General features: G+C 42.6%; 1 protein-coding gene across 2 annotated transcripts in view; it reads right to left on the reverse strand.

Moving 5' to 3' along the window:
* Positions 1-26,389, reverse strand: part of LOC126108808 (zinc finger protein 99-like) — a 230,277-nt gene that overhangs the window by 98,944 nt on the left and 104,944 nt on the right. The window contains exons 1-2 of one of the 2 annotated variants that reach the window (XM_049914173.1): positions 21,198-21,322; positions 21,022-21,109 (exon numbers count right to left, since the gene is read on the reverse strand). In XM_049914173.1, the coding sequence (XP_049770130.1) occupies positions 21,022-21,093 (72 nt within the window). In that variant the 5' untranslated portion in view covers positions 21,094-21,109; positions 21,198-21,322. Of the gene's footprint in view, positions 1-21,021; positions 21,111-21,197; positions 21,323-26,389 lie in introns of those variants that run through there. The other variant, XM_049914172.1, reaches the window with a different exon arrangement.

Below are 26,389 nucleotides of genomic sequence, written 5' to 3' on the forward strand. Positions count from 1 at the left end.
AAGGTGGGTAGATCACGTAACTAATGAGGAGGTATTGAATAGGATTGGGGAGAAGAGAAGTTTGTGGCACAACTTGACTAGAAGAAGGGATCAGTTGGTAGGACATGTTTTGAGGCATCAAGGGATCACAAATTTAGCATTGGAGGGTAGTGTGGAGGGTAAAAGTCGTAGAGGGAGACCAAGAGATGAATACACTAAGCAGATTCAGAAGGATGTAGGTTGCAGTAGATACTGGGAGATGAAGAAGCTTGCACAGGATAGAGTAGCATGGAGAGCTGCATCAAACCAGTCTCAGCACTGAAGACCACAACAACAACAACTATACTTTATACATGTATTCTTATTCTCAACATGGTAATTATTATTCTGGTGTTTATACTTGTTCTCTTGGTTATTTTCGTGAATATCATCTTTTACTTTTACATTGATTACCTTTAAACATTCTTTGTTTAAAGGGGGAGTATTTTTTTTGTTTAGGTTGCTTAAGTATTTTAATTAAAAATGTTGTTTTGTGGAATCAATTATATGAATTTTTTCATCTTAGGCCGTGAATTTGTTTTCTATTTGTTCTTTGAGTTTTTTTTCTTTATTTTTTTCTAGAACTGTAATTTTTATTTTGGGTATTTATTATTTAATAATTGATTATAGAGTTTTTGTTGAATGAGAACTTTTTAATTTAAATGGTTCTATGGTTGTTATAACTTTAATTTTGGATTGAATGTCTCTTATTTTTATGTCTTTTGTTATGTATATTTCTTCTTTGGTTATTTATTATAGAGAGGACTATATATCGGGAGAAAAAAATATAAATCGTTTTATTATTATTGTTTTAATATTTATTCTTTCTATACGTTTTTTAATTATTAGTCCTAATTTGATTAGAATTTTATTAGGATGGAATGGTTTAGGTTTAGTTTCTTATTGTTTAGTTATTTATTACCAAAATGTGAAATCTTATAGTGCGGGTATATTAACTGCACTTTCTAATCGTATTGGTGATGTTGCTATTTTAATTTCTATTGCTTGAATATTAAATTTTGGTGGTTGAAATTACATTTATTATTATGATTTTATTTCTAATTCTTTTGAAATAAAGCTTATTACTATATTAATTGTTTTAGCAGCTATAACTAAAAGAGCCCAAATTCCCTTTTCTTCTTGGCTTCCTGCTGCTATGGCTGCTCCTACTCCTGTTTCTGCTTTGGTTCATTCTTCTACTCTTGTTACTGCTGGGGTTTATTTATTAATTCGTTTCAGACCAATATTAGATACTTATAATTGTGGTTGATTTTTGCTTTTAATTGGTTGTATAACTATATTTATGGCTGGTTTAGGAGCGAATTTTGAATTTGATTTGAAGAAAATTATTGCTCTTTCTACTTTAAGACAGCTTGGTTTAATAATAAGAATTTTGGCTATGGGTTACCCAAAACTTGCATTTTTTCATTTATTAGCTCATGCTTTATTTAAGGCTTTATTGTTTATGTGTGCAGGTTCAATAATTCATAATTTAAAGGATTCTCAGGACATTCGTTTTATAGGTTCTATTGTTAATTTTATGCCTTTAACTTCAGTTTGTTTTAATGTTTCTAGTTTGTCTTTGTGTGGTATACCATTTTTAGCTGGTTTTTATTCAAAGGATTTAATTCTTGAAATGGTTTGTTTAAGATGAATTAATTGTTTAATTTTTTTTCTTTATTTTTTTTCTACCGGCTTAACTGCTTCTTATTCATTTCGTCTTTTTTATTATTCAATGTCTGGTGATAATAATTTTTATTCTAGATTTTCTTTTGATGATAAGGGTTATTATATTTCGTTTGGTATGATTGGTTTATTATTTGTTGCTGTTTTTGGTGGCAGTCTTTTGTCTTGATTAATTTTTCCTATTCCTCATGTTATTGCTTTGCCCTATTATTTAAAGTTTTTAAGTATTACTGTAGTTGTTTTGGGTGCTTATTTAGGTTATCTTATTTCTAATTTTGATTAAGTGTGTAAAACCATCTAGTGTTACTGTTCAACTGTTTGTTATTTTGAAGTTGTCATGGAGTGACATCTTCTCGCCTTTTATTCATTTATTGCTGCAAGTTTGTTCTGAGTACTAATTACAGGTTCTACTTTTTTAAACGGCATTCTTGAGCTGCTATGCATGCACATTCACTTACTGAATCACTTACACATTATCTACAGTACACCTTAATAGCATTTTCACTGTGTCTGAAGCCAGCTATATATCAATCTGTGCACACTCATTCTCTTATTAATTACTTAACAGCTCATTGGGGCAAGATTTAAAGAAACTTTCTCTGTCTGCCTGAAGGCAGCTTTAGCAATCAATGCACCTGTTTACTTTATTAAATTATGTACATGCCCATGGAGGTGTACCTTAAGAAATTCCTTTTTCTAATGGTCCCGGGGCAGCTGTAAATTACTCTGTCTTACAGTATACCTATTCAGTTTTAACCTTTGAGATGAGTTATGCTTCTGTGTTGTCTTACAGAGCCATCTGTTTCCACATAATTATTTCTTCATTTGTTGAAGCATTTCCAGAGTTTCGGTTTGTGGAAGTGGAAATTTTGAATATAAAATCTAAGGATTGGTGTCAGATACACTATTGTCTTATTTAAATTGTCATTAAACTAAAGTGCGTAATGTCTTACATTTGAAAAGTTCAGAGTGTTGTTTGTAATCCTGCTAATGTATCTGATTTTAGTAATTTTTCTTAAATAAATACATTTTAATAAACAATGGTGACTCATGTGAACCCCAATCCCTGCAGTCCTTCCACTTAATTTCCCCTTTTCCTGCTGGATGTTTGGTTGGTAACAGAAGCTGCACCATGATGTGCATGTTTGTAGGTATCCACTGCTGAACATGGGGTCTCATGACTGTCCCAGCTTGTCCTTATTGAAGAAGCAACAGTTTATCTATGAATTGAAAGTGTGTCAGCTTCCATGTAAGGGCAGTGTTCCCGAACTTGAGGCTCATCTGCATGCCGGTGTGAACAGCCCCTTGGTGGTTAGTACCAACTGCATCAGGGAGATAGATGTTGCACAAGCTGACTAAGCTCTGGCCATGACAACCTTGTGTCAGAACGTAAAGTGTTTAGAAAGGAGCAAGCCCCACCATAAGCAAATACATACAATTCAGGCAAAACTGATCCATTGGAATACATGCTTGTGGGATATTCCACAATGTAATCTCTATTCTGAGCAGGTTAGATTAGCTCTGCAGTTACAGGGGTAGGTGCATGACTTGCAAAGTAGGGTCAGCCACCTTTATTTAGCAGCAATAGGTGGTGAACAAGATTCTCCCACCAACAGGTAACTGCTGGAATTAGTAGGAATGCTACAGACACCTTTAAGGACCAAAGGGAATTCATTGGGGAAATTACCTTACCAAATAATAATACTGCTTCAAGCTATAATGGAACTTTCAATTTAGAATTTAAAGACAGGTGAAATCCATCCTATGGATCATGCTCAAATTTATGTTTCATGCTGACACTTTGGCTATCTCCAATAATGTTGTTGTTCAGGCACTGTATCCCCTGTGTTAAGCCATGTTTTTAGTCAAATTTTACATGAAAGTGCAACATCAAGGGAGTTGTGGAAATCAATTATTGGGCTGAAATTGTCACCTCTTATTAAGAGGCTGCTCAAGCGTGAACATTTTTGGTGAGTGCAGTTTCCTCATGAACCTTGTCCTAGGTACATAGAGGAATGTATATGGCCATTCTAGCCTTGGAATTACGAGTCACAATAAATGCACATCTTTTAATGAATTAGAGGCTTTGGTGTCCACTATTGAAGCCTGAGTTTCACAGACCAACAGTGATGGGGGTTTAAGTGTCATTATTGAGATGGGGATCAAGATTCCAGGCAATTTAAAAGGGGACCACCTGTAAGGAACAAACGTAGCATGTGTTTCAGGAGTAACAAAGCGGGGCATTTTGTATGGCAATGTCTGGTTCCAAGGAAGGAGAGTCAAACAGCTGACGTCACAAGGAATCGAAGAGGCAGGGTAGTGTTTTACTACCGAAGTGCTGTCTCATTGTCAAGTCCAAGGTAGGGAAATCCCTGCCTTACCTTTGGGTACAACTTAACCAGGAACCGGTGTGCACCCTCCTAAACTCTGGTAGTTCAGTTTCTCATTTAGATTATCTGTGGTATTTGGAGTTCCACCATACCTGTGAATTGCCTTGTTTGCATCCATCCTCCCAATGTCAAGCTCTCACTGGGCAGATGTTGCTTCTGATTGGCAAAACTGAGTATTGGAAAATTTTCTTGGCCAGTGAAATGGATAGTAATTAAAAATCTTCCTGTGAACTTAAATTTGGTGTGTGTTTTTGAAAGTGGTAGTGGGTTGGGGTTATATTGCCAAGGCAGGGTTGTTTATTTTAAATTTAACCCAGCTGAAAAATTCATGTTGTGCTCCTGTCAGGTTGCCACAGGAATTCATAGTGTGTTACCGCAATGTTCGCCATTTGAGCTCAGTCACCTTGGTCCAGTAGAGGTGAAGCTGGTACTGGAAGTTCTTGACTGTTTACCGCAGATATTAACTAACAGATTGGACGTCACCAATAAAACCCAGTACAAGATTTGCCATACAAATGACATTCCAGAGAGGCAGGATATTTACAGGCTTTCTCCATCAAAGATGAAATGTATATGTGCTTTGATTAATAATGTGTTGTTCAATGGGGTCATCAGGTCCTCAACCTCAGCCTATGCTTCTACCATATTCTCAGCATCTATGGGCAGCAGCAGGGTGTTTCATCCTGTTGTGGGTTATCGTGCAGTTAATGAGAACGTAGTTTTGGAATCTGTGCCACTTCCCAATCTGCATAATTCTTTTACTTGGTTCAGTCGGGCTCAGTATTTTACTGTCCTGAATCTCAATCTCGCATATTATCAGATCATGTTAACAGAAGATTCCAAGTATATTACTGCCTTCTGTACAGACTGGAACCTCTACAACTTTAACGGGGTTTGGTTTGTCAGTGGCAGTTGCCCTTCTGTCTTGCCTTCTAGATTGCATTTTGGGTGATTTCAAGTTCAAATGTGTGTATAATTACCTAGATGACATGGTTATTTACAGTGCTGGTCTGTCTGAACACCAGCAACATCCTGAGGCAGTCCTGGTTTACCAGAGGGTGGTGGGACTTTCTGTGAAACCATCTAAAATAAAACTAGCACACAGGTTTCATCCTTGGGACATCTTAGTTCCACTGATTAGATTAGAACTGACCAGAAGCATACTAGTGATTTGCGAAAATTCCCAGCTTCTAGAAATAAAGAAGGTGTGGCACGGTTCATAGGCATGGAAAATATTTTTCGCAAGTTTGTGCCCAATTTTACTAAATTAGTGGGATGCCTTAATGATTTAAGAAATTTCAAATGGGATGAAAGTCATCAGGAATGTTCTGAAGCCATTAAGGTGGCGCTTAATAACCCACTAGTATTAGCCACACCCAATTTTGAGCTCCTGTTCTTCTTGCAGACGGACACCTCTAATGCTTCTGGAGTAGAAAGTGGCAGCTGTCCTCCTGCAGGACAGAATGGGAGGGGGTGTGTGGCAGGTTGATGGCCAATAGCCTATGCACCTTGGAAACTTTCACCTGTGGCGATGAAATATCCTATGTATGAATGGGAAGCCTTGGTGGTTCTGTTTGCCCGTGTGAAATTCAGATTTTATTTTGAACACTGGGAATTCTGTTTAGAGGCTCAATCAAGCTCTCAGTTATATTTTGGCTCATTACTTCCATAACACCCTCTTACGCAGTCATTTGTGCATTTATAAAACTGTTGTCAAGATCATACAACACATCCCCTGGTCCTCCCTATATAAGCATGTCCAGAGGTTGGTGGGGGAGTGTGAGAGCTGTAAGGGAGCCGAGCCCAACCCGAATTCCCTCAAGGGGCTTTTAGAGTCTACCCATGAGCAATGCCTGATGCAAAAATTTTTTGTTGGTTATATAGGTCCGCTTCCTCTAATGGGTGGGGATATTAGACACTTCTTAGTTTTTTTTTTTTTACTCATTCCGAGCAGAGTGACCATCCTGTTAAATATCCAGCATTTGTTTAGGGCCATCCAGAATGCTTATTAGCAATAATTCAACTGCTTTTGTTTCCCAGCTATTCGTGAGGTTCTGCTTTGATAAAGGACTTCAGGATGTGACCACAAATCCTTATTACCTGCACATTTTGCTGACTAGGTGAACTGCAAGTTGGAGGCTGTTCTTACCTTTTACAACAAAGCTCAGACGAAGTGGGACATGTCAGTATCATGGCTCAATTTTGTCTTTAACACTGCACAACCCGTGTCCCTGGAGGCTGCTCCAGTATCCCTTGTGCTAGCACATCCAGTCAATTCTCCTCTTGTCAACCTGTGGTCAATCAATGATTTGCTTCTAGAACAAGTCACCCTAACAGTAATACAGCAGAATTGGAGCCAGGCTATGCATAATATCAAAACTGTCCACCACAGGCTAGCCATCTGCTGGTATCGGTTTTGAATTTATACATGAGTAAAGCAACACACATGCACATTAACCAGGTCAAGGAGATTCAGATGTAAATGGCCCCTTAATGATGGGGAAGGGGGATTTTGGTTTGGTAGGGGAGGTTGAGCCATAGAGGGCTCCCTCTTTGAATTCCAGCCCCACGTGCCTGGCGGATGTCACTTCTCACAACTCGGAGCTCGTGGTGCCAATGGGTGTTGTGGACCCAGTGGGCATTTTGCAGCCACACTGGGTGGCGAGGAATGGCAGTGGATCTCACAGGCAGTGGGCAGTAAGGTGAATACAGGATTATAAATACTAAATCGAATAGGGGTAATGGAGGAGTAGGTTTAATAATGGAAAAAAAAATAGGAATGCAGAGGAACTACTACAAACAGTATAGTGAATGCATTATTGTAGCGAAGATAGACATTTAGCCCATGCCTAGAAGTTCAAGTTTATACACAAACTAGCTGGGCAGATAATGAAGAGATTGGAGGAATGTATGACGAGATAAAAGAAGTTATTCAGATAGTGAAGGGAGACAAAAATTTAATAGTCATAGTGGGAGTGGAATTAGATGGTAGGAAGGGAAGAGAAGGAAAAGTGGTAGGTGAATACAATGTGGGTAAGGAATGAAAGAGGAAGCCGCCTGGAAGAATTTTGCACAGAGCTTAACTTCATCATATACTATGAGCTCAAATGTATCAGGACACTCCCAAAAACACAAGTTTTTCATATTGTCATTGTGCTGCCACCTACTGCCGGGCACTCCATATCACTGACCTCTGTAGTAATTAGACATCGTGAGAGAGCAGAATGGGGTGCTCTGTGGAACTCTGACTTCGAACATGGTCAGGTGATTGTGTGTCACTTGTGTCATACATCTGTAAAAAGACTTCCACACTGCTAAACACCCCTAGGTCCGCTGATTCCAATGTGACAGTGAAGTGGAAACGTGAAGGGACACATACAGCACAAAAGCATACATGCTGATCTCATCTGATGATTGACATATACTGCTGACAGTTGAAGAGGGTCGTAATGAGCAATAGGCAGACATCTTTCCAGACCATCACACAGGAATTCCAAACTGCATCAGGATCCACTGCAAGTACTGTGACAGTTATGCGAGAGGTGAGAAAACTTGGATTTCATGGTTGAGCAGCTGCTGACAAGCCACACATCACGCCGGTAAATGCCAAACGAAGCCATGCTTAGTGTAAGGAGCATAAACATTGTGTAATTGAACAGTGGAAAACATTGTGTGAAGTGATGAATCACAGCACACAATGTGACAATCTGACGGCATGGCGTGGGTATGGCAAATGCCTGGTGAGTGTTATCTGCCAGTGTGTGTAGTTCCAATAGTAAAATTCAGAAGCGGGCTGTTATGTTTTGGTCATGTTTTTCATGGTGGAGGCTTGCACACCTTGTTGTTTTGTGTGGAACTTTTACCCCACAGGCCTACATTGATGTTTTAAGGCCCTTCTTGCTTCGCACTGTTGGAGAGCAATTCGGGGATGGTGATTTCAACTTTTGACATGGCCTGTTCATGATGCAGGTCATGTGGCAGGGTGGTTACATGACAGTAACATCCCTGCAATGGACTGGCATGCAGAGAGTCCTGACCTGAAGCCTATATAACACCTTTGGGATGTTTTGGAACACCAACTTCATGACCCTCCCCAGTGCAGCACTCTGTGAAAAATGTGCGGCTATTTTCCAAGAAACCTTCCAGGACCTGATTTAACATATGCCTGTGAGAGTGGAAGCTGTCATCAAAGTTAAGGGTGGGCCAACACTATATGGTTGGTTGGTTGGTTGGTTGGTTGGATGGTTTAAAGGTGGGAGGATGGACCAAACTGACATCTCTCCCTTGTTCCTAAGAAAATAATGCAACAAGGGTGAGAATAAAATGGACGAAACATATAACACAAAACAGAAAGAAAGGAAAAGCCACAAGAATGAAAGGAAGGCAATGAATACTAAAAGGAACAAAAGAGGACAAGAAAACAACAAAGAGATGCTAGAAACAGAAGGGAGTGAAACATGAAAGAAGATAACAGTGGCTGGCCAACCACAAGAATAAAAAGGGAAAGCCAGCCACTCTGCAACGCATTAAAACTTCCATCCTTAAAGCACTAGGGTGGTGGACATGGAGGGACAAAGAACGTGCTAAAATCTACAGAGCAGTATAAAACCCACTCTCACAGATAAAATGTAAACTAAAGCTGCTGTGAAGGCATTGTCGCCCTACACTAAAGGCAGGATGCTGGGAAAGTTAAAAGTCTGCCGCAAAGTGAGCAGTCCAGCAAGACGTGGACGACTGTCATTTGGGAGCCACAGTGACACTGAGGTGGGTTCTCGCGAAAAACTAGGTAACCATGTGTTAGCCCCGTATCGCCAATGCGGAGCCGGCAGAGGACAACTGATTGCCTGCGAGAGACCTGCATGGAAGACTTCCTCACATTCATAGTCTCCTTAATGACAGCAGTTTGTTGTGTGTGCTGTTATGCCATTCTGTCTCCAAAAGCTGAAAAACACTGCAGTGTAAGACAGACCGCAGGTCAGATTTGGAGATGCCTATCTCCAGAAGCAGTTTCCGCATCGCCTGTTTGGCCAGCCTGTCGACAAGTTCGTTCCCGGGACTTCCGACATGTCCTGGGGTCCACACAAACACCACAGAACTGCAGGACTGTTCCAGGGCATAGATGGACTCCTGAATGGATGCTACCAGAGAGTGGCGAGGGTAGCACTGGTCGATAGCCTGTAGGCTGCTCAATGAGTCAGTACACAGAAGAAATGACTCACCAGGGCATGAGCAGATGTACTCAAGAGCATGAGATATGGCCGCCAGCTCTGCAGTGAAAACACTTCAGCCCACTGGCAAAGAGTGCTGCTCAACATTTCCTCCATGAACATATGCGAAGCCTACGTGACCATCAGCCATTGAGTCATCAGTGTAAACCACTACAGAGCCCCAGAACACAAGAAATGAGAAGAAGTGGCAGCGGAGAGCAGTGGTGTTAACCGAGCCCTTAGGGCCATGCAAAAGGTCCAGACGAAGCTCGGCCAAGGCGTACACCACGGAGGCATACGTGAACGGACCGCAAGTAGAGGTGGTAAAGGGAAGGACTCCCGTTCGGTGAGAAGGGACCGCACGTGAACCGCAATCGTTAGCCCCGATCTGGGCCGTCAATGCGGGAGATGGACTGCTGCAGGCGGGAAATGGAGATGGTAATTCGGATGCTCAGGGGAATTATGAATGTGTGCTGCGTAACTGGCGAGTAGTTGCGCACGTCTGATCTGTAGTGGAGGGACACCAGCCTCCTCCAGTATGCTGGTCACCAGACTCGTCCTAAAAGCTCCTATCACTAATCGAAGCCCACAGTGGTGCGCAGGGTCGAGTAAATGCAATGCTGAAGGCACTGCCAAACCATAAACCACACTCCCATAGTCAATTCGGGTTTGGACAAGGTCTCCGTAGAGCTGCAGCAGCAGCAGCATACAGTGTTCTGTACCCCAATTGGTGTTGCTCAGGCAACAAAGAGGATTTAGGTGCTACCAGCACTTCTGCTTAAGCTGACGAAGACGAGAGAGCCAAGTCAATTGAGTGTCGAAAATCAGTGCTAGGGACTGATATATCTCCACTACAATGAGTGGATCGTCATTAAGGTAAAGTGTGGGTTCTGGGTGAAAGGTACAACACCGACAGAAGTGCATGAGACACGAATTTTCGGCTGAAAACTGGATGCTGTGGACTAGAGCCCATGACTGCACCTTGTGGATAGCTCCCTGGAGGCGCCGCTCAGCAACAACAGTACTGGAGCAGCAGTAAGAAATGCAGAAGTTGTCTGCATACAGAGAAGGTGAGACAGAGGACTCGGCAGCTGCTGCTAGACCGTTAATGGCTACTAAAAATAGGGAGACACTCCTGCAGGACTCCATTCTCCTGGGTACTGATGGAACTATGGGAGTCACCAACTTGGACATGGAAAGCATCAAGCAACAGTAAGTTTTGGATAAAAATCAGGAGTGGTCCCTGGAGACCCCACTCGTACACTGCAGCAAGGATATGACGTCACCAAGTCATGTCGTATTCTTTATGTAAGTCAAAAAAGACAGCAATCAGGTGTTGCCATCTGGAAAAGGCTGTTCGGATGGCACATTCAATGGACTAAAGATTATCAGTGGTAGAGCGACCCTGGCGGAAGCCGCTCTGACCTGGAGGCAGCAAGTCACATGACTCCAGGACCCAACCCAACCGCCGACATACCATATGTTCCAGCAGCTTACAAAGAACGTTGGTGAGGCTGATGGGCCGATAGTTATCCACATCAAGCGGGTTTTTACTGGGTTTCAGCACCAGAATGATGGTGCTCTTCCACCACTGTGATGGAAAGACGCCATTGCACCAGATCCGGTTGAAGATGACAAGAAGATGTCACTTGTAGTCAGATGACAGATGTTTAATCATTATGATGTGGATGCGATCAGGCCAAGGAGCTGTGTCCAGGAAATGTGCAAGAGCACTGACGAGCTCCCACTCTGTAAATGGGGCGTTATAGGATTCAGTGAAGCGTGTAGTGAATGAGAGGATGTTCCCTTCCAGCCGCCGTTTGAGTTTGCGAAAGGCTGGGAAGGGGGGGGGGGGGTAATTCTCCGATGCAGAGGCTCGAGCAAAGTGCCCGGCAATCGCATTTGCGTCGATACAAAACTCGCCATTTATGGTAACACCGTGGACAGCCGTTGGCGCCTGGTACCCGAAAACACATTTCATCTTTGCCCAGACTTGGGAAGGTGACGTGTGGCACCCAATGGTGGAGATGTATCTCTCCCAACACTTCTCCTTCCATTGTTTGATAAGGTAGTAAACATGGGCACAGAGCCATTTAAAGGCTATGAGGTGCTCCAGAGAAGGGTGCCACTTATGCCGCTGTAGAGCTCACTGACACTCCTTAATTGCTTCAACAACTTCCAGCGACCACCAAGGGACTGCCATAGGCCTCAGGCACCCTAAAGAGCGAGGTATCGTGTTTTTTGCTGCAGAAACAATTCCTAGTCACCATCACATTGATGTTAACGTATGAGGGAGATTTAGCACTGAAAGCAGAGGTGGAAGTTCCACAGTGCGCCTTGTTCAAAGCCCATCTGGGCCGGCTTCCGTGTGCCTGATGCTGGGACAGAGTGACAGGAAGATGGGGAAGTGGGCACTACCACACAGGTCATCATGTGCTCTCAAGTGGATAGATGGGAGAAGTCCTGGGTTGCAAATTAATAAATCGATGGCTTAGTAACTACCATGAGCCATACTGAAATGTGTGGCGGCCACTGTATATAACAGGCAGAGGTCGAATTGTGACAGTAAAGTTTCAACATCTCTGCCTCTGCCGGTCTGGGCATTAAAATCTCCCAGAAGTGGGAAAGGTTTAGGGAGTTGATAAATCAGTGCAGCTAATACATTCAGGAATACTGCTCCATCCGGAGGAAGATATACATTGCATACAGTTATTTCCTGCATCTTCCTTATTCTGAAAGCCACAGCTTCAAGAAGGGTTTGAAGGGGCACATGTTCACTACAGACCAAGTTTAGGACATAAACGCAAACTCCACCTGACACACTACTATAGTTGCTACGGTTCCTGTAATATCCCTTATAGCCACGAAGGGCAGGGGTCCACATTGCTGGGAACCAGGTTTCCTGGAGGGCAATGCAGACAGCAGGTGTAAAGCTTAACAGTTGCTATAGCTCAGCCAGGCGGTGGAAAAAACCGTCGCAATTCCACTGGAGGATGACATCGTGAGACTGGAAGGCATGGAACATTCAATGAGGCAGTTTACGTCTCACAGTCACCTGCTGCCACTGATTTATTGCCTGAGCAGTCTATATCCATTGTGTCTGAGGGTCTGGCGAAATCTAGGTCCTCAGCAGATGCCAAAATCTGCACCTTATCATCAGTCACAGAGCTAGTATGTAGCGGTGGTGTGGGTGCCACTGCAATTTCCCTGATCTTAGGGGTTTTCTTTTTGGATTTCTCTCGCTGCTCCTTTGGTTTCCCTGGCTGGGAGGACTTCACTAGCTCAGTCTCTGGGACTGAGTATGAGCATGAAGCCGTACAACCAGCTGCTTTTGGGCTCTTCAGCCACTGATAAGTGTCACCTTTCCCACTAGAAGAAACCTGGGAATGGACTGACCCAAGGGACCCCCTCCTAGCGAGAGAAGCTGAAGGAGACTTACGCTTCTCCGGCTTAGAATTGGCAATGAATGTCCCTGATTGTTGCGGGGGTGTTGCTTCCAAAGTAGGTGGTGCAGGAGCAACAGGGAAGGAAATGCCCCCCACCATCAAGGGGGCAGGTGTAGTCTTCCGTCTCTGACAGGTGACCTGGGTTGGTGGAGCTGATGGTGCCACAACTGTTGTAGCTGTGGCGTAAGATGATGTCATACGCACAGGATGCAGACTTTCAAATTTTCCTTTAGCCTTAGTGTAGGTCAGTCTGTCCAGGATCTTTTACTCCATAATTCTCCTTCCATTCTGGAGAATCCTGCAGCCAGGCAAGCAAGGTGAATGGTGCTCTCCGCAGTTGACACAGATGGGAGGTGGGGCATATGGAGTATTAGGATGTGATGAGCGTCCGCAATCTCAGCATGTGACGCAGGGAGTGGGAAGACATCTGGCTGAAATTCCAGCACTTAAAGCACCACATCGGAGGAGGGATATAGGGCTTGACATCACACTGTTAGACCATCACCTTGACCTTCTCGGGCAATGCATCATCCTCAAAGTCCAAGATGAAGGTACCGGTGGCAACCTGACTATCCTTCGGACCCCGGTGGACATGACAGACAAAATGTACACCTTGCTGCTCTAAACCGGCGTGCAGCTCATTGTCGGATGGCAAAGGAAAGTCTCTGTGAAATATGATACCCTGGACCATATTTAAGCTCTTATGGGGGGTGACGGTTACAGAAATATACTCCAGCTTCTCACAAGTGAGTAACTCGTGTGACTGCGCAGAAGATGCTGTTTTGATCAAGACTGACCCAGATCTCATTTTGGACAAGCCCCCCACCTCCCCAAACTTGTCCTCTAAATGCTCAACAAAAAACAGGTTTCATTATCATGAAAGATTCCCCATCAGCTCTCAAACATACAAGGTACTGGGGCGAATAAGATCCGCTGCCATCCTTAGCCTGATGTTCCTCCCGTGGTGTGGCCAGGGAGGGGAACGATTTGGGGCCGTACTTCTACATCTACATCTATACTCCGCGAGCCACCTTACGGTGTGTGGCGGAGGGTACTTATTGTACCACTATCTGATCCCCCCTTCCCTGTTCCATTCACGAATTGTGCGTGGGAAGAACGACTGCTTGTAAGTCTCCGTATTTGCTCTAATTTCTCGGATCTTTTCATTGTGATCATTACGCGAGATATATGTGGGCGGTAGTAATATGTTGCCCATCTCTTCCCGGAATGTGCTCTCTCATAATTTCGATAATAAACCTCTCCGTATTGCGTAACGCCTTTCTTGAAGTGTCTGCCACTGGAGCTTGTTCAGCATCTCCGTAACGCTCTCGCGCTGACTAAATGTCCCCATGACGAATCGCGCTGCTTTTTGCTGGATCATGTCTATCTCTTCTATTAATCCAGCCTGGTAAGGGTCCCATACTGATGAGCAATACTCAAGAATCGGACGAACAAGCGTTTTGTAAGCTACTTCTTTCGTCGATGAGTCACATTTTCTTAGAATTCTTCCTATGAATCTCAACCTGGCGCCTGCTTTTCCCACTATTTGTTTTATGTGATCATTCCACTTCAGATCGCTCCGGATAGTAACTCCTAAGTATTTTACGGTCGTTACCGCTTCCAATGATTTACCACCTATGGCATAATCGTACTGGAATGGATTTCTGCCCCTATGTATGCGCATTATATTACATTTATCTACGTTTAGGGAAAGCTGCCAGCTGTCGCACCATGCATTAATCCTCTGCAGGTCTTCCTGGAGTACGTACGAGTCTTCTGATGTTGCTACTTTCTTGTAGACAACCGTGTCATCTGCAAATAGCCTCACAGAGCTACCGATGTTGTCAACTAAGTCATTTATGTATATTGTAAACAATAAAGGTCCTATCACGCTTCCTTGCGGTACTCCCGAAATTACCTCTACATCTGCAGATTTTGAACCGTTAAGAATGACATGTTGTGTTCTTTCTTCTAGGAAATCCTGAATCCAATCACAAACCTGGTCCGATATTCCGTAAGCTCGTATTTTTTTCACTAAACGTAAGTGCGGAACCGTATCAAATGCCTTCCTGAAGTCCAGGAATACGGCATCAATCTGCTCGCCAGTGTCTACGGCACTGTGCACTGAATTGAGCTCGTGATCACTTAGAGACTGCTGGTGTTTCACCACCAGCAGCAGATGATGGACTAGACTTCATTGTGTGTCTACCACACTGATGCCATCCACTCCGTCCAGGGGCCCTCCCCACAGGTGCCACCCAGCTGCAGCAAAGGCCACCTGGCAGGATGGCCATTGCTGGGAGTTCCAATGCCCCAGGGGATGGGCATCTACCCCTTGGCATACGTGGGGAGTTAACAGTGCAAGCATCAGCAGAGCTATCACTGTGTGGTCAGGGGGCTACAACCAATAGGATACATGGCAGCCCCACCACAACGGACTAGGTACTGTGTTGGATATCAGGTGCAAAGAAGTCCATGGTCATTGACACAGAAATTGACACTGCACAGAGTACGGCGGAAAATGCACCGAGGAAGGTGGCTTCGCCCAAGAGATGGAGAATGGGCAGGACTGCAATGCAATTATGAGAAAGTGGGCTAAAAGTCACAATGCACAATGGACACGATGCACCTTGTAAAGCACCCTTCCCCAATTGGCTCACTCTTCGGGAAAAATTTGAAGAATGGAGGTCAAACCCTACAGGGGAGGTCACATAAAGACTGAAACATGTGAAACTCCTTTTAGTCGCATCATACGACAGGCAGGAATACCTCAGGACTATTCTAACCCCTGGACCTGCAGGGGGACAACACCTTATGGAATTCCAGTATCACCGATGGAGGGTGCCACGAACTTTTAAGTCATTTTCAGCCAGGTGTCCTGATACTTTTGATCACATAATGTAGCTAACACTTGATTTAGGAATCACGACAGAAGGTTGTACATGTGGAAGAGGCCTGGAGACACTAGAACTATTCAGATAGATTATATAATGGCAAGACAGATTTAGGAACCAGGTTTTAAACTGTAAGACATTTCCGGGGGCAGATATGGACTCTGACCACTATCTATTGGTTATGAACTGTAGATTAAAACTGAGAAAACTGCGAAAAGGTGGGAATTTAAGGAGATGGGACCTGGATAAACTGACAGAACCACAGGTTGTAGAAAGTTTCAGGAAGAGCATTAGGAAACGATTGACAAGAATGGGGGAAAGAAATACAGTAGAACAAGAATGGGTAGCTTTGCGAGATGAAATAGTGAAGGCAGCAGAGGATCAAGTAGGTAAAAATACGAGGGCTAGTAGAAATCCTTGGGTAACACAAGAGATACTGAATTTAATTGCTGAAAGAAGAAACTATAAAAATGTAGTAAATGAAGCAGGCAAAAAAGAGTATGAATATCTAAAAAATGAGATTGATAGGAAGTGCTAAATGGCTAAGCAGGTATGGCTACAGGTCAAATTGAAGGATGTAGAGATATGTATGACTAGGGGTAAGATAGATACTGCCTACTGGAATACTGAAGGGACCTTTGGAGAAAAGAGAACCACATGTAAGAATATCAACTGCTCAGTTGTAAAAACAGTTCCAATCAAAGAATGGAACATAAAAAGGTGAAAGAAGTATAAAGAGGGTCTATACAATGGCGATGTTCTTGCAGGCAATATTATGGAAATGGAAGAGGATGTAAACGAGGATGAAATTGGAGATATGATACTGCATGAAGAGTCTGACAGAGCCCTGAAAGACCTAAGTTGAAACAAGGCCCTGGGAGTAGACAACATCCATTAGACCTACTGAAAGCCTTGGGAGAGCCAGCTTTGACAAAACTCTACCATCTAGTGGGCAAGATGTATGAGACAGGTGAAGTACCCTCAGACTTCAAGAAGAATACAATAGCTGCAATCCCAAAGAAAGCAAGTATTGACAGGTGTGAAAATTACCAAACTATCAGTTTAGTAAGTCACAGCTGCTGAATACTAACGTGAATTGTTTGCAGATGAATGGAAAAACTGGTAGATGCCGACCTCTGAGAAGATTAGTTTGGATTCCGTAGAAATGTTGGAACACGTGAGGCAATAATGACCCTATGATTTATCTTAGAAGATAGATTAAGGAAAGGCAAACCTACATTTCTAGCATTTGTAGAATTAGATAACGCTTTTGACAATGTTGACTGGAACACTCTCTTTCAAATTATAAAGGTGGCAGTCGTCAAATGCAGGGAGCAAAAGGATTCACAATTTGTACAGAAACCAGATGGCATTTATATGTGTCAAGGAGTACAAAAGGGAAGCAGTATTTGGGGAGTGTGACAGACTTATAGCCTATCCCCAGTGCTCTTCAATCTGTATATTGACCAAGCAGTAAAGGAAACAATAGCAAAATCCAGGGAGAAGAAATAAAAGCTCTGAGGTTTGCCAATGACATAGCAATTCTGTCAGAGACAGCAAAGGACCTGGAAGAGCAGCTGAACAGAATGGACAGTGTCTTGAAAAAGGGGGGGGGGGGTATAAGATGAACTTCACCAAAAACAAAACAAGGATAATGGAATGTAGTCGAATTAAATCAGGTGATGCTGACGGAATTAGATTAGGAAATGAAATACTTAAAGTAGTAGACTAGTTTTGCTATTTGGGGAACAAAACAACTGATGATGTCGAAGTAGTGATAATATAAAATTTAGACTAGCAATGACAAGGAAATTGTTACTGAAGAAGAGAAATTTGTTAACATCAGGTGTAAATATAAGTGTCAGTAAATCTTTTCTGAAAGTATTTGTATGGAGTGTATCCACGTATGGAAGAGAAACACGAACAATAAACAGTTTAGACAAGAAGAGAATAGAAACTATCTAAACATGGTGCTGTAGAAATGCTCAAGATTAGATGAGTAGATCTTGTAACTCATGAGGAGGTACTGAACAGAAGAGAAGAGAAATTTGTGGCAGAAATTGATTAGAAGAAGGGAACACTTGGTAGGGCATATTCTGAGGCATCAAGAGATCATCAATTTAGTATTGAAGGGAAGTGCAGAGGGTAAAAATAGTAGATGGAGACCAATGCACAAACACACTAAACAGATTCAGGAGAATGCAGGTTGCAGTAGTTACTCAGAGTTGAAGCTTGCACAGGATAGAGTAGCAAGGAGAGCTGCATCAAACCAGTCTCAGGACTGAAGAACACAACAAAAACGTAAGGGGTGGCTGTGGTTTGCAACTAGTTTACAATACTCCTTTTCTGACAGTTCCTCACACGAGCTCCACTTGTTCCATGGGTACCCACATGGATGTTTCCCAGAGTATAATGGAAGTACTGCCAATACAGGAGTAGAGGAGGTTTTTCCCTGTGGGTGATGGAAATGCACCCTCCCAAAAGTTTGATGAAGGTATCAAGATACATCAGATCATGCAGTGCTTTGCCATTGAGCCAACATCCAGCACAAACAGCTACATGCCTATTTCAGATGTAGTTGTCGATGGCATGGCATTAACACTCAAGCATTTGTGGGTCATTTGCTGCACAGACTCAACATTAGAAGTGTCTGGAGCATTGTGCATTCTTGTTTTACCAGTCTGCCCAGCCTATGATGTCTACCATCTGTCATGAGGGATGTTTGGTTAACCCCATAATGTCTGGACATGGTTCCACCTTTGTTTTGACATGTGTTGAAGACAACCGCCACAATACTCTTCAAACACAAAACATGCTTTGCAGCTTCCAAAATACTCATGCCAAGACTTCAGGCCATCAAAATTTGCTCTCAGCCAAATTCAGATAGATTGTGTGCAACCCCATTTTACACACAGACAGCATGCTCACTGATACTCCATGCACCATGTGTGTGTCTGATCAGCAGACAAGGTGAGGCGCTACTGCCTGGATGAGTTTATATCGATAGCAGATTGTTGGTAATAATGTTTTCGCTGATGTGCATATGGATTTAGTATTATGACTTTCAAATAGATGCTGGGTAATGCCAAACGAAACATTACACAACATTGCCAAATGCATCAATTTATTACAAAGGTGTACTGGGAAATAATGCCTCCAAAATTGTTATTCTATTCTTAATATCAGTTAAAATATAACTTGTCATGCATATTACTTTGTCAATGTTCCCACTTCCCTGACACAATATGCGGCATCCTCCTGCTGGAGAGTTCTGAATTACAGAGTGTAACATGGGTGAGTGTTCTTTAACCGTGTTGGCACATGAGAAAACTCCCAGAAAACATAACACAAATTCAAATAGTTCACCCACACGTGGAGCACTCTCTCCTTCAGCACAGCAATGCCAGACCATACAACTTTTTTCTTTTTTTTTGCACCTGTAACTGCCTAACCTGTTTGATTCATTATTATTAACCATCCTCCATAGTGTCCCGGCTGGACCCAATGAATTTTGAACTTTTTCCAAAACCTAAATACCACCTTCGAGGACTTAACTTTGTTAGTGATGAATTGGTGTGAGCAGAGGTGATGATGTGGGATGTGGGTCTGCCAACAAAGTCAAACATTCGACAGTGATGACACCAATAACCTGGTGTCTCATTGGGAGAAAGGCTTTCAGTGCCACGGTGACTATGTTTGAAATAAATATATAAAAATGAAGGACAAAGATGTAAAATGTTAATAAATTTTGTTTTAATTAAAATGCATCGATAATTTTAAAATAAAAATTTTGAGCCATTACTTTCCAGCAAGTCCTCATGCCCAAAATATACACAAAATAAAAATTAAGTTTTAATTAATTTGGCAAAGAAGGTGGCCTTCAACTGATATAATGTCTACATGCATCTCTTAAGGTGACAGGGAAGTTCAGTCCATCAACTAACACAGCACAAAACGTAAGAGAAGACTTCTTGTGGGTAAAAGTTCCATTCTGGGCATCATTTGGATTTTTTTGTAAACATTCGGCTGTGCTACTGGTCAATCTGTTACCACATCCCTTATTTGGCTTTCACATTTCTAGGCTTTGTCAGCACACACCCACACTGCCCCCTTTCAACCTAGACTAGGCCTTCAGCTGCACTATGGAGCAGTCTCGCCACAACCAATATTTCAAGGGGGCTAGCACCACATTTTAACCTTGTAGCCTTTGAATAGTTCTCAGATTAAGGACCAAGTTCAATGACTGTTCAAGCTACGTTTTATTCACACACTATGTGTTGTGCATACTTATGATTCTATATGCCAAACCATCTTTATGTCAGGGGTCAAATCCAAAGCTTGAACTATGTTGGGTCTACCCACTCTTTTACTGTATTTATTAATATTTAGTATATTTACTTTCCTGTCATTTCCTCACAATGATTGTTTAGGATTACTGTTGTGATACTGATCGTCAATTCAATTGCAAGCTGTTCACAAAGTTTGTATGAATGATAATGAAACACAGAAAGTGGTTATGAACAAACCTGTCAATATTTAATGTGTAACCCCATGGCTTCATCAAAACTTTGCTGCCAACATACAAATTCATTCTGCATCTACGGGCTGTGTAACAGTTTATGCTTCCATGTGATATTTGTCTGAAATGCAACTTTACTGCTGACAGTTCTACTTATACTTCGTTCACATATTCGAAGTCAACACCTAATGTTAATAGTACTACAAAATGTACTTCACAGATTAGTGACCATGAAATGTCACTTCAAAATTATTAACAAATCATTTATTTTACATCATTAATAACTAAATTACAATTCTCATTCCATTCCATGATACACTGCAATAATAGAAACAGAGCAAGGTGGCGCAGTGGTTAGCACACTGGACTCACATTCGGAAGGACGATGGTTCAATCCTGCTTCCGGCCATTCTGATTTAAGTTTCCCGTGATTTCCCTAAATCACTCCATGCAAATGCCGGGATTGTTCCTTTGAAAGGGCATGGCCAACTTCCTTCCCTTCTCCTCACCCAAACAACCCCAACCCTACACTGCAATAATGCATTAACTTCACCCACACCATTTATAAATTTAATGGCACTGCTAACATTCACTATAGTCATAGTTATTCTTAAGTTGCACATTAAGGTTGTCATTTAAAAGAAACGTATCAGAGCAGAATATATCCACTTTATGGCAACCACTTTATCAGTATAATTGGGTTGTGCATTAAAAATTTTCAATGTTTACTGAATATTAAACTGAAACTCTTGCTCGGTTCTATGTGAGATTTAATACAAGGCTTATTTCAATGCACTGTGCAAACATACTGCACACAAAAATTAATGAAACATTGCTAAGAAATACAAGTAAGCCACTTACCGTGAAGCATAACTCAGTTTGTACTTCATCCGTTTCCTCTTTTTTTATCCTCATAGTTGGCTCTTGGTCCATGGCTTCAGTTCTACAGTCTGAAAAAAAAGCAATCACATAAGAACAGTTGTACTCAGTTTTTGTTGTTAGCATTAGGCATAGCTCAAAGGCAGTATTTTCACTCATCTATTGGGTGCAGTAGATGGGCGAGTACACAGGAAACAGATTCAAAGTGCCTGAGGAAATGTGTGTTTAGCGATATAAACTCATTTATATTTCACATGTCATGAAGAGTGAGAACAATCATAAGATAACATGCACTGCAAACAGAGTAGTTACAGTTGCAACTGCTCCTTTGTAACACTAGCTTATGGATACTGTCCTAATGCAAAAATTATGGAACATGTGTATTTTTTAGTGCATGCACTAACATCAGTATTACAAACAATCAAAGCAGTCAATAGTGCAGCGAAATTATTGAATAACACCAAATATTTCATTCTACAGTTGGTTCACTGTGTTAATTTCAGTGTGATAGGGACATGATGAAAATCCGGACATATGGATTGTTTATCAGTGACTATGCATTTTCAACACAGGTATTTCCTAGAAACTTTCTTCCTCTATTCATTCACGGATGTATACTCTATTTACAGTAAGCATGATTTTTGAATTTTTACCTGCTATTAAAGAAAACCATATATCTCTACTGTAGACTGCACACAGCGAAGTGTAAGTTCTCATTCTTGATTACCATCAAGATTAAACATTGGTAAGTTTTCTCTTACACAACTGATTTACTGAAACGACTTCCTACTAACTGTAACTGTGATGAATGGTCTATTGATTTCTGATGACGTGTAATGCTTTTTGTTAGAGAAATTACAGTTAATTTGTGCCTCGTCTTTAGACAGTTCCTAAATACTGTTACAGCATTCTTATACACAACTCCATTAAAACCCACATACTACAACAATCTAGTATTTACATATGATTAGACGAATACTAAAGACACGAGTAATCAAAGCACAATGAAGCCTAAGACAATGCAACAGAATTACAGCATTTCCTTTCATGTGAACATACTCAAACCATGAAATGATGTAAATGTGGGCACTTGAAAAAATTCCTTACGTTGGCCCTAAAATCTGGAGCCGCTACATGTCTACATCACATCACAGCAAATTATCATCACAACCATTATTACAGCCAAGTAAGTCAACATAAACGTACTAACAAAGCGAATGTTTGAACATCACTGTCCGCCTTTTATCGTCAGTCACTAAGTACCTGACGACGATCACTTTACAGACGAACTGCTCCAGGCAACACATCACAATCTCAGCCGTTTCTTTTACGAAGATACACGTAGCGATTGTACAGGGAAGGCCAAAAACAGCAAGCACTAATAACTCAGGCATTTGGTTGGTATGAACATAACCTGAGAAAATTACAACATTCACACGCCGTCACCAAGCACTCTATAGGTGACGTGATCACAATTAAATACGGAATAAAATCTCATCCTTATGTACCCACTAAAAACAATAAGGCAGCAGCCACAAACATAGCTACCATAGCGTCATCACAAGATATTCACGAACTATTATTCTCATCAAACTCAACTTATTGTCATAGACATGAAGTTCCACGTTAATTTACTTCCGAAACAATTTCCTTCTCTTAGTCTTGTTTGCAGTTTATAAACGCTTATAAATTACCTGGGCGATGACACACACAACTTCCCACATAACAACAAGGTTGAAGCTGACAAAACACTGAAACCAACTAAACCAAAGATCTTGCAACAAGACAAAGCACTATGCCGTGGGCTGTGACATAAACAACTTTTTTGGTAAACTTTTTTTGGAAAACAGTGATCAATTAATTATTATATTTTGACTAAAGTTCAGTCTTGATCACACCATTTATGTTTGAATGATATAGGTAACCGGTTTCGGTTCTTTTTGCAAAACTATCATTAGACCCATGGCTCCCTTGGATGGTAGGCGGAGCTCTCCTCGCTGCCACAGTCTAACATAACAGTCGCGACACTTCGTCTTGATTTTGTTGCCTACAGCGCCAGCAGCGCCCAAAGCGGCCGGTAGGTTGAACTATGAGTTCGGCGCGATCGTGAAAGCGAATAGTGATTGTTTATTTTGATTCATACAATGGTTTTTACCATCGGGAGCGTTTGTAGCGCTATAAATTGGAGCAACAATAGGAAGGAGACACCACAGCTGTCTTTTTTAGATTTCCTAAGGATCCTGAGAGGTATATACCATCATGTTACTAAAATGTATCGTCAGGATTCACTTGCTACACTATATGTGTATAAATGATGAATGTTTCGTTTTAGGAGCAGAAAATGGCTAGTTAATAACAGACGAGAAGACTTTATGAAGAAAGACCCAGTGTACCTGTATAATAATATTATGTTTTGTTCGCTACATTTCGAACAAAACCAGTTCATGAACGCAGACAATAACAAACTCGTGTGGAATGCAGTACCCACACTGTTTGGCATTCCAAATAAGCCACCTCAACTGACGATGAAGAGGAAACTGCCACAAAGATTCGACAGTCAATCTAAAGCTGTAAAACAGTCCTATGACACAGAAGCAGCCAGTTCAACTCTCCATGTATTAGTGCCAGATTCGTGTGAATCATCAATACAGACCTGCTTTGACTATGAAGTGGTTAGATTAAGTGCAGCTGTTAGTGTCTTACAAAAGCGTGTTAAGTGTTAGAATGTGCAGATCGCTAGACTTCGAGCGAAACTACACTCCTGGAAATGGAAAAAAGAACACATTGACACCAGTGTGTCAGACCCACCATACTTCCTCCGGACACTGCGAGAGGGCTGTACAAGCAATGATCACACGCACGGCACAGCGGACACACCAGGAACCGCGGTGTTGGCCGTCGAATGGCGCTAGCTGCGCAGCATTTGTGCACCGCCGCCGTCAGTGTCAGCCAGTTTGCCGTGGCATACGGAGCTCCATCGCAGTCTTTAACACTGGTAGCATGCCGTGACAGCGTGGACGTGAACCGTATGTGCAGTTGACGGACTTTGAGCGAGGGCGTATAGTGGGCATGCGGGAGGCCGGGTGGACGTACCGCCGAATTGCTCAACACGTGGGGCGTGAGGTCTCCACAGTACATCGATGTTGTCGCCAGTGGTCGGCGGAAGGTGCACGTGCCTGTCGACCTGGGACCGGACCGCAGCGACGCACGGATGCACGCCAAGACCGTAGGATCCTACGCAGTGCCGTAGGGGACCGCACCGCCACTTCCCAGCAAATTAGGGACACTGTTGCTCCTGGGGTATCGGCGAGGACCATTCGCAACCGTCTCCATGAAGCTGGGCTACGGTCCCGCACACCGTTAGGCCGTCTTCCGCTCACGCCCCAACATCGTGCAGCCCGCCTCCAGTGGTGTCGCGACAGGCGTGAATGGAGGGACGAATGGAGACGTGTCGTCTTCAGCGATGAGAGTCGCTTCTGCCTTGGTGCCAATGATGGTCGTATGCGTGTTTGGCGCCATGCAGGTGAGCACCACAATCAGGACTGCATACGACCGAGGCACACAGGGCCAACACCCGGCATCATGGTGTGGGGAGCGATCTCCTCCACTGGCCGTACACCACTGGTGATCGTCGAGGGGACACTGAATAGTGCACGGTACATCCAAACCGTCATCGAACCCATCGTTCTACCATTCCTAGACCGGCAAGGGAACTTGCTGTTCCAACAGGACAATGCACGTCCGCATGTATCCCGTGCCACCCAACGTGCTCTAGAAGGTGTAAGTCAACTACCCTGGCCAGCAAGATCTCCGGATCTGTCCCCCATTGAGCATGTTTGGGACTGGATGAAGCGTCGTCTCACGCGGTCTGCACGTCCAGCACGAACGCTGGTCCAACTGAGGCGCCAGGTGGAAATGGCATGGCAAGCCGTTCCACAGGACTACATCCAGCATCTCTACGATCGTCTCCATGGGAGAATAGCAGCCTGCATTGCTGCGAAAGGTGGATATACACTGTACTAGCGCCGACATTGTGCATGCTCTGTTGCCTGTGTCTATGTGCCTGTGGTTCTGTCAGTGTGATCATGTGATGTATCTGACCCCAGGAATGTGTCAATAAAGTTTCCCCTTCCTGGGACAATGAATTCACGGTGTTCTTATTTCAATTTCCAGGAGTGTATTACGGGACAAGGAAAGTGCCAACAGACAGCGACAGAAACTGTATCAGAAGGATCAAGTGAACAAGGACAAACGAATGTTGAAGACTATAGGATCCCAATATTTAAAAAAAGATGCCCTTGACTTGTTGTTAAGCCAGATTAGCATGCCATTGAAAGAGAAGAGAAACGTGCTGCAAGATGGAAACTGTTGATCAAGATATCTGTTAAAGTGAGACTCATTTATGCTCAATTATTGGAATCAAGACTTAGTTTCTAACAACAAGAAAGCATATAAGATACTGAAGAAGTTGGCTAATTTGGGCTGCTGATTTCTTTGGTATGTATTTCATTCACTTCTGTTGTTAGCCACTTCATTTTCCTTGCTTCCTTCGTGTGATGACATTATTTTGTTAGCACCTTGTTCACTGACAGATTGTTTGAAAATTATTCAAATACTTGGTTTTTCGTGAAATGTAATGTAATCAGCTCATTATAATGTTTTCAGTATATTTCTCCCACTATTTGGCAGTTGCTTGTCCCACTTAGAATAATATAAAGATGAAGGTCGTACTTCTGGCAACAGGCGACAATGACAAACACATTAGGCCTACAGAACGATAAACGAGCTGTCGATCGCTTTTGCATGTAGAGGTACATGTCTGTGCTTCTTACATGTGAATCTGTGTGTTCATATTCTTTTGATATCAACGTGGTAAGCTGCAATTCTGTCCAATGTCACAAGTGCTTCTTCACGAATGTGTTGTAGCTTGCCACTCTGTTCATGGTTTTTGTCCATACTTGCGCTTATTTTAGAATCATTTTTAGAAACATATATGCCTTCTCATACTACACAAACTCTTTGAGGCAAGAAAATAACTCAGATAATTCAGAAATTACGTAGGAAACGGATGCAAACAAACATTTTGCTTACGACGCGTCTGACATTCACCTTACCTGCCGCTTGGAGCACTAGTGTCGCTCCATCTGTCAAACGGCAACAACTTTTACAACAGTGAGTGTCCCGACTGTTATGTTAGACTGTGCTCGCTGCTACGCAGTCACCTGATCTGCGTAGCAGCGAGGAGAGCTCCGCCTACCATCCTAAGGGAGCCATGGGTCTGATGATGGTTTTGTAAAAAGAACCGAAACTGGTTACCTATATCATTAAAACATAAATGGTGTGATCAAGA

This window comes from Schistocerca cancellata, chromosome 11 (genome assembly GCF_023864275.1).
Source record: "Schistocerca cancellata isolate TAMUIC-IGC-003103 chromosome 11, iqSchCanc2.1, whole genome shotgun sequence".
Taxonomy (NCBI): Eukaryota; Metazoa; Arthropoda; class Insecta; order Orthoptera; family Acrididae; genus Schistocerca; species Schistocerca cancellata.